At 59.7% G+C, this 9,448-nt stretch overlaps 1 protein-coding gene across 1 annotated transcript in view; it reads right to left on the bottom strand.

The window, feature by feature from the left end:
* The window catches only part of SYT3 (synaptotagmin 3), a 16,388-nt gene that overhangs the window by 4,652 nt on the left and 2,288 nt on the right, over positions 1-9,448 (bottom strand). Inside the window, 6 exon segments of the mRNA XM_077747059.1 lie at positions 47-254; positions 484-604; positions 2,596-2,814; positions 3,281-3,390; positions 3,393-3,589; positions 6,101-6,626. Coding sequence (XP_077603185.1) covers positions 47-254; positions 484-604; positions 2,596-2,814; positions 3,281-3,390; positions 3,393-3,589; positions 6,101-6,626 — 1,381 coding nt within the window.

Here is a 9,448-nt window from a genome sequence, read left to right as displayed (position 1 = left end):
CGGGAGGGGGGGGGCAGGCTCCGCCCCATCCCTGGCCTCCCGCCCCCACCACCCCTTCCCCGGCCCGGGCCATGACCCTCACCAATCGTAGTCTACCACCGCGATGCTGAGCCCCACGCTCTCCACGCTCTCGGGCGCCACATCGAACACGAGCGCCTCGTTGTACGTGGGGTTCAGCGTGTTCTTCTTGATGGAGGTTTTCCGCTTCTTCAGACGCCGCCCCTCGCTGATCAGAGAGGCCTTCACGTAGGGGTCTGGGGGCGGGCATCCAGCGCGCTGAACCTCGACTTCCTCCCTCAGACCGACACTGACCCAAGGGTCTGGGTCCCCATTACCCTCCTCCCTCAGACCCGGGAGTGTGGCCCCCAGCCCCTCCTCCCTCAGACCCAGAAGTTTGGGTCCCCAGCCCCCCCTCCCTCAGACCCAGGAGTCCAGGCCCCCAGATGCTCCTCCCTCAGATCCCAGCGCCTCCCCCCAACCCACCTGAGAAGCCGGTGAGGTCCATCGCTTTGAGGTTAGAGGCTTTGATGATGGTCACGGTGAGGCGCCCGGCGGTGGGGAGGTAGCAGAGTGAGAAGTTGAGCTCCCCGAGATCTGCCTTTTCCTGCAGTTGGGGAGAGGGGTTCGGCATGTGCTGCCTCAGTCTCCCCCCGTCTCTCCCTCACGTCTGGGGCCGCCGGCTCTCCTCCCTGACATTCAGAACTGGGGGTTCCCACCCACTTCACAGTCTGACCCTGCCTAACCCTGGCCACAGCCGCGTGCTGCCAGCGAGAAGCAGCATGCGTGCGAGGAGGGAGCAGGAGACACACAGAGAGAGAGAACACGGTGAAACACAGGCTGTGCCAAGGAGCAAGGCACTGAGAGCCGTAGCTTGAAAGACGGACCCACAGAGCCCTAAAGCAAGAAAACCCAGANAAGCAGAGACTTCAGAGAGAAGAGTACAGAAGAAGCAGGGAGGAGAGGGAGACAGACCCAGAGGAGGGAGACAGAGTCGGGGTTGGGGGGTTGGTGCCAGAGCCCCCAAGGGGCAGGAGATCTCAAGAATGGGGATTAAGACTTGGTGGAGGGTGTGGAGACCTGGACAGAGTGATGGGGGCCCAGAATGAGGTGGGGAGGAAAAGACCCAGAGAGAGAGAGGAAGGGAGGGAGAAATAGCCAGAAGCCTACCCAGCGTGAGGGACAGAGATCCTAACAGTGTGACAGACACTGAGGAGTCAGTCTTGGGGACACATCATCCCTAAGTGAGGCCACAGAGGAGGCAGAGCCTCCCACACCAGCACACACGGACAGGCCACGAGCGGGGGCTGAGCCGGCCCGGACCCACGACCCGCCCTGCCCGGTCCTTCAGCCTCATCTGGGCACCTGGCCTCCCCACCATGGTGACTGAGGCCCAGGTCCCTGGACCCCCCCACTCCCTACCCCTGACAGCTGTGACCACCTAGGCCTGGAGCCCCCGAGGACTGTCTGGGGTCCCCAGGTCCTGATCCTGAAATGAAAAAAGCCAACTGTTTAAAGAATGAAGGTGCAAACTAAGTGAGTGAAGACCTCCCGTGACAATGAGGGGGAAAGAGAAGCGACAGACACAGGCAGACAAGGGGGAGGCAGGGAGAGCCCCACGAAGGAGGCTGTAGGAAGAGCCGCGGGCATCCGATTCAACTGTGTCATCATGCAGATGGAGAAACTGAGGCTCAGAGAAGGGCAGGACCTCGAGCGTGGCCATCCCGTGAACAAAGCTAGGAGCTAGGACAGGGCTCACGCCCAGCGCACGCACAGCGGCCTCGCATCGGCAGACAGCTGGGATGTCGTGACACGCACGGATTAGAACCGAGACGGCCTAGGAGTTGGGAGTTTGGGGTTTGGGGGTGCAGAAGGGGTCAGGACACCCAACAAGCATGTTGGAGCGACTGGATGGACAGAGGAAGTGGCGGGGGATCTGTGCGGGGCGTTGTGGACCCCACAATCTGGCTGCTGGAGGGACTGGTGGTGGCGGGATATTGGGGACCCAGGTACGCCTGAGGCCTGGGGGCATGAGGCTATCAGGATTCGGGTGGAGACCCGAGGATGAGATTAGATCTGGAGGTCATGGGTTTGAAACGTAAAATGTTCAGAGATCAGAGATCAGAGATCAGAAGGGTTGGGGTTTCAGGAAGCTTGGGAACTGGAAAGCCAGGAGGTTGGAAGATGAAGGAAGTCAGAAAAAAAAAGCTGGGAACTCTGAGGTCGGAAGGATGGAAGGTCAGGAATCTCGGGTCAGAAGGCAAAGTCATAGGGTCACAGCATGAGGTTACGAGGAAGTGGTTGGTGGGTGTCTGTTACAATTTTCCCGACTGTTACCATCAGATGTCAAAGGTGGGGGTCAGAAGTTGGGAGATCTGGGGTCCAGGCATGACGGCTGCGTTTGACACGGTGGGAGGGGGATGGGGGTCCATTATATCAATCTCTACACTTCGCTTGTACGCTTGCAATATTGCGCAATAAAATAAATTTCAAAAGAAAAGCCTGGGTCAAGAAGTTAGGTTATGGAGTCCAAGGGCAAAGAGGTCGGAAACTGAGGGGTCCCGGGCCCCCAGGCAGAGGGATGCAGGGGCCACTGACCGAGCCTCCCTCCACGATGTCCCTCCACAGTGGGCGGTCGGGGGGCTGCTCAGCCAGCTCCAGGAGGTTGTCCAGCACCACTTGGCCGATGAGGTCGTGCCGCGAGAAGCGGTCGAAGTCATAGACGCTGAAGTGCAGTTTGCGCTGGGCCAGCTCGGCCAGGGGCACCGAGAACTGGAATGTCTCGTTGAACACAGGGTTCAGAGTTTTCCTGTGCACCTGCAGGCGGTGGGGGAGGGAGGGAGACAGACACCGCGCCCATCAGCCCCGCTTCCAAAGGACCCGGGGGTCCAGACCCCCAAACCCCTCCTCCCTCAGACCCAGGAGTCCGGGACCCCTCCCCCTCCGCCCTCAGACCCAGGAGTCCGGGACCCCAGCCTCCTCGTCCCTCAGACCCAGGAGTCCTGACCCCCAGCTCCTCCTCCCTCAGACCCAGGAGTCTGGGACCCCAGCCCCCTCCTCCCTCAGACCCAGGAGTCCGGGACCCCTCCCCCTCCGCCCTCAGACCCAGGAGTCCGGGACCCCAGCCTCCTCGTCCCTCAGACCCAGGAGTCCTGACCCCCAGCTCCTCCTCCCTCAGACCCAGGAGTCTGGGACCCCAGCCCCCTCCTCCCTCAGACCCAGGAGTCCGGGACCCCTCCCCCTCCGCCATGGGACCCGGATGTCCAGGACCCTCGCTCCAGACCTTGGTCTGGAACTTTTTCTTGCGGTCCGGCAGCAGGTAGATCTTGACGTAGGGGTCTGAGAAGCCGTTGGAGTCCTTGGCCGGGAGGTCCAAGGCCTGCAGGANTCTCCCGAGCCCGGGGCCCCGCCGCCGCGCCGGCCACCGGGCCCAGTCCCCTGGTACAGCTCGGGCTTGATCTGCCCGATGAGTTTGGCTTTTTCCTCACCGCCCGGCAAGGGTAAGGGCAGGGCAGGCGGCCGCTCCTCGCTGCCAGGGTCCGGCTGGGGGGTCAGGGTCTGCTGGGTGAGGGGCCGCGGCAGGGCCGGGTACCTGCGGGGGGTGGGGAAGACCGAGGTGGGGCCGCTGGCTGGGATCTCTGGCGGCACCTGAAGACCTGGGAGACTCCTCCTTGTCTCTTCCCCAAACCCCGCATCCAAGTGGCCACAGATCCCCACCTTTGCTCACTATGACCTCGTGCAAGGCACTTGTGCTCTTTGAGCCTCAGTTTCTCCACCTGCGTTGGGGGGCGGGTACCCGGTCTCTAACTAGTTCCAGCTAGGATCTGCTTATGCACCGGCTCCCAGAAGCCTCCTCTTGACCTCGAGTGACCCAGAATAACTCCTCTGTGGACTCCTGAGGCCCCACGGAGCCCAGACCGCCTGGGCCTTCTTCAGATCTCTGTGTCCCAGCCACGTTCTCACGTTTCCCAGCTGACCACCGCTCCGCCTGGCCTGGCCTGGCCCTCTCAGCTCCCTTCTCCACTGTCCCTAGTGTCATTGGGACATTCTGGAAGCCCAGGGCCCCCCTCAACCCCCCCCATGGCTGCTTCTCCCCTTTTCACACACGCTGTCCCTGGACAGGCTCCTCTGTGCCCCAGGTTTCCACACCCATCAACAGCCTGCTGTCTGCTAAATCTGTGTCCTGGGCTCCGGCCAGATCCGCTCCCAGCCTCGACCTCCCACCAGGCCCTGCACGCCCCGCATGTCCCCTGCTGGGCTTAGCGCCTTCTCCCCGACCCGCTCCTCCTCCTGAGTCCCCCCCACCCTGTGCTCCCCCCCACCCCGATCTGCAGGCCACACACCAGAGCCGCCCTCACCCCCTTTCCCCTCAAAGCCCGTCCCTCCCCTCTCCCGAATTTTCCCCGTCCTCGTGGCCCCGGCTCATCTGCCCTGCCCCGCCTGGACCATCACACCCAGGGTGAAGGCCACGTGAAGGCCACACGACAGGGCCCCTAGCGACGCACAGTGCTGGCAGCCACGACTGGACGTTGCAGCCCCAGATGTGCTGAGAGGCAGGCACGGGCCTGGGGGGGAGGGGACGGCTCCAGCCCTGGAAAGTAGGGGAGGCTCCTTCTGCTACAGATCGTCCCGCCACTCCTTGCTCCCAGCGTGTCTTTGAGCAGGCCATTGACACCCCCTGAGCCTCAGTTTCTCCATCTATATAATGGGGGAGGTGGGGCTCAGACCGGTGTATCCATCAGCCTCCGGAAGGCCTCCCCAAAGACCCCCACACTCCATCTCCCATGAGGCCCTGTCCAGGTCCTGGGATTAGAACACCTTCTCCCATGACTGTGTGGGGCCAAGACGACCCTTCTGAGAGGCAATTTCTCCCCGGATTCTGCCCCAGACACCTCACACTCTACAAGATCCAGACAAGCTCAGGGTCGCCCTCAAACCCATGCCCCCTCCTAGATCCTCTCACCCAGCATCCCAGCATCCACCCCATCACCAGGCCAGGCTGGGGGTTGTCAGCACCTCCCCCACCCCTCCTGCCTGACAGCATCAGCCCCAAGTCTCATCTCCCCTCCCCTGCCCTCGCCCTCTCCTCCCCATGCCCAGTCTCAGCTCAGCCTCAGCCTCTCCTGGCCTGCAGTCTGAGGCTCTAGTCCATCTCCTGTATGGCCCCAGAGAGGTCTTTCTGCACCCAGAACTGACCCTACCTGTCCTGCTCACAGCCCTCTGTGGCTCCCCAGAGCCCCCAGGACAGGGTCCCAGCCCCTCAGCCAGGCATTCAAGGCCCTGAATGCCCAGTGTGGTCTGGCCTCACCCACAGCCGCAGCCACATCTCCCTGGCTTCCTTTTTGCACACTCACTCTCATGCCACAGTGCCCGCTGGAAGTTCCCACAATGCACTGTGACCTCCTTCCCCTCTGGCCGTTGCACGGGCCGCTCTCTCCTCCCAGAATGCCCAGCTCGCACCCTTACCTCTGGGCCTGGCTAACTTCCTCACTCTGCAGCTCTCAGCCACGGCATTTCTGGAAGGCCCCAACCCCCTCCCAGACCGGGTCAGCGACTCCTCGGACTCCCACAGCTGTGGCCCCCTAAGCCACTTGCCTGCCGCACTGGCCTCTCTGGGGACCTGCTTGCCCTGGACTGTAAGTGGCATGAGGGCAGGGCCTATCTGCCGTGCTTACTTCTGTTTTTCCAACACCCAGCTCAGGTCTAGTTCATAGTAGGTACTCTTAACATGCTCAGAGTGAGCAATAATGAACAAATGTATTCCAGGTCCCACCTCCTATCCTGGCTTAGGGTGAAAGAGACGAATTGCTTTGTGTCTCAGGGCCTCGGGGGTCTAATCTTCATTCTCAAGTCGTGTACTTTCTGAATCTGAGAGTCCAGGTCTCTCTAGGCCCCTCCTCCCTCCCTGGAGTTTGGTGCCCTAGCCTCTTCTCTCCCCAGGACCCAGGAGTCTACACCCCAAGCCCCTTCCTGCCCCAGGACTTAGGACTCTGAACCTCTAGCCTTCTCCTCTTGCAGGGCTCAGGAGAACCATATCTGGGAAAGAGACACAGAGGAGGATCAGAGGTTCTGAGTGGACCCCCAGCCCAGCAGCCTGTCTCACCTGGTGGTGGGTGCCAGGCTTGTGACCTGCTGATGCGACTGGGCACTGGGCAAGCCCCCACCACTGGGGGGCAGCAGGAGTAGCCCAGAGCCCGCACCTCCCTCAGAGGGCAGTTCAGGAGATGTCTGGCTCGGTTTGACCCCAGCAGCCACTGCAGCTGCCGCAGCCTCTGGATACGAGTCCATGTCCAAGTACGAGGGCTCAGGGGGGTCCGAGCCCCCTAGGCTGCCTGGCTCCAGCAGCTCAGCGAAGGGCGGGTGGTGGGCGGTGTGGGCGTGGTGGTGCGGACCCCCCAGCAGAGGATGGCCACCCAGGCCGGCCCCCAGGTGGTGCCCACCACCACCCACCAGGCCTGCCAGCCCAACCCCAGGGCCTAGGTCTTTGCGCAGCGGGCCCCCGCCCACCGCCGAGCCTCCCTTGTCCCGCCAGGGCACCCAGCACAATTTCCAGGACACGAAGAGGGAGACGCCCAGAAGGACAATGCCACAGAACGTCACGATGACCGACAGCAGGCTCACGGAGATGTCTGGAGAGAGTGAGGACAAAGGTCGGGGGTCAGGGTGGGGTCAGAGCTCACCCCCCCACCCCTGTCCCCGAAGAGCTAACCTTTAGCATTCGCCATGCATTGTCCTAAGCACCTGACGTCCGTGTACTTCACCTCCCCGGCCCCACGGGCTGCGTCTCTCTACATAACCGTTTTAAAGACAAGGAAACCGAGGCACAGAGAGGTGGAGCGACTTGTAAAACGCTGCACAGGTAGCAAGGACAGATCTGGGGTTTGAAAGAGCAGTCTGTCCTCAGATCTGATCCTTAACCACCAGCCCGTGCTGATTCCCTAGAAGAGGGCACACCCAGCGTCCCCCCAAATGCTTAGAGATGATCAAGCGGAGAGGAGACTGCCTGACTGCGTGAGAAGCGTTCAGATCTACATTCGCTGCGTGGCCCCGGGAACATATCTTAAGCACTCCGAGCCCCACGCTCCCCTTTTTCCAAACGGGAAGAATCGGTCTTGCCTCTTGTGGTGGAGGTAAAGGGGGTCCGTGGCTGCAGACGGGAAGGCAGATGCCTACTGAGTGGTTACTAGGTCCCAGGCACCTAAGTGCATTTTGGCATTAGCTTACTTGTGCCTCACAGGCGCCCTAGGAGCCTGGCAACACTCTGAACGCCTGCTTTCCACAAAAGGAAACTGAGATCAACAGAGCCAAAGTCTCCTATACCAGAGTCTCCCTAGGTCAGCGGTGGAGTCAGTACTTGACCCCGGAGCGCCTGGCCCCAAAGCCCACGGTCTTTGCCATCATGCTGTCACGCTTCACTATTTCCCAAGAAATGGTATTTCAGACATGGGTTATTATTAGACTGACAAATATTGTTACGCTTGGTAATGACAAATATTGTTACGCTTGGTAATATTGCTGCGGCCACGTGTACCCAGCACCGCCGGAAACCACAGCTAAGGCCTTCCGAATGCTTACTGTGTGCTGGTGTGCCTTTCAGAGAAGCCCAGGGACAGCCTAGTTCTTGAAGCAAAGGTTCCTGGGTCATCCAGGAAGTGGTGTCAGGAGTGGGATTCCTCCCGGAAACGTGACTCTGCTCTGGGATTGACTCCTGGGTCTCAGCAACGGAGAACACAGGGGAATTTCATGCGCTGTACAGACTACAGACTATGGCGGGTGGGGAGCAGGTAACTAAGCTCTTGGCAGCAAGGACAGCTGAGTGGAACAGCTGTGTCCTGTCACTGCAGGGGACTCTGGGTGGGGATGCCCTCCCGTCCTGAACTGACCAGTGACTCTAAGTCAGCAGTCTCTGGTGTTAATCCTCACGGCACTGTGATTGATCCCATTTTACAGACGAGGACAATGAGGCTCTGAGAGACAGAAAGTGACCCTTTCACAGCCATACGGCTGGCGACGACTGAACTCAAATTCCTACTCCCCTCCGCCCCTTAGGGTGTTCCTTTCCAAGTGACCAACATCTGCTTAGAGTTCTGGGGACCTGCTAAAAACCAAAGCAAGGGCTTTCCAACCTTCTGAGCCTGGGAAGAATGGAGAAAAGGGGCCCGTTTGGGAGGACGAGGTGGAGAAGAGGAGAGAAAAAGCGAAGATCTGCCTTCCTCTACCACAGCCTGACCCAGACCCTCTCCAACTCAAAACATCGATCCTGAAACTCCTACAGATTTCTTATTTCTGTCTGCCTGGTCTGGGGAGCCATTTGGGCTTGGCGAGGTGATGTAGCTGTGTGAAAAGATCAACCTTGCCCAAAGAAATGTTTGGCCCTTGATCGGCTCCTGGGAGGGAAGTCCTTGAACTTCCTCCCTGAAAGTGTTTTTGTTTACCTGTGGAACCGTGGGCCATGCCAGATGGTCCGCAATGTGATTGATGCCGGGGGACTAGGAGGTGCCGTATCGGCTCGGCCCCTGGAGGGGCCAGAGGCGAAGGTCACCCACACGGGCAGTCAGCCACGTCTAGGTGACCGAGACCGGAAGCTCACGATTGGTCTCTCCTGGGCCCTAATCTACGCGTCTCTCCCTTCACAGAATTTAATCTCCACCCTTTTTCTGTAATGAAGTGCTCCCAGGAGTAGAACGGCACTTCTGCGAGTCCTTCTAGGGAATCCTAGAAACTGAGGGTGGGCTTGGGGACCCCCAAATTGCCGTAGTATACTAGACTTCCCTGGGGTCAAATCTGGCTCTTCTGCTTACGGGCTGTGAGACTCTGAGCACGCAACAGCGGCTCTCTGGACCTCATTCCTCATCGCTGTCCCTGGACATCTCGTGCACCAGGTGCCAAGCTCCACCCTGCACTCAGCAAGTGTGACTCTTGGTCTAACTTCTACGCACAGGCTTCCTCAGGGTTCCCCAGGGGCACTCATGATATTTCCTAGTGCTCAGAACCCTGCCGCTTCCTAGCTGGGTGACCTTGGGCAAGTCACTTCACCCTTCTGAGTCCCCTCCGCCATCGAAAATGGGGATTTCGTGTACCACAAAGGGTGTTGTGGGTGGTTGACGAACAATGCAAAGGACCTTGCATACTGCCTGGGACACAGTCGGTACTCAAAAAGTACATCCCAGCATTTATTGAAAGACTATTGTGTGCCCAGCTGTTCTAAGCACTTCACATGCGTTGTATCATTTGAGTCTCTCAGCTGCCCCATGAGAGAGTCACTTTTATTATCCCCATTTTCAGGAGGAAATGGAGGCACGGAAGAAAAGTCACTTGCCTAAAGCCATCCCTTAGTAAGTAGCAGGGGGCGGGGGTGGGATTTGAATGCAGGCAAGTCAGACAGCCTGACTCAGAAGCCTGGGCTTTTAAGTACCACATGTGAAAGGGATATGTATGTGGCTAGGGAGGA

Source organism: Crocuta crocuta, unplaced genomic scaffold (genome assembly GCF_008692635.1).
Source record: "Crocuta crocuta isolate KB4526 unplaced genomic scaffold, BGI_CrCroc_1.0 scaffold334, whole genome shotgun sequence".
NCBI lineage: Eukaryota > Metazoa > Chordata > Mammalia > Carnivora > Hyaenidae > Crocuta > Crocuta crocuta.
The sequence above is the reverse complement of the archived record's forward strand: the minus strand, read 5'-3'. Positions and strand labels throughout refer to the sequence as shown.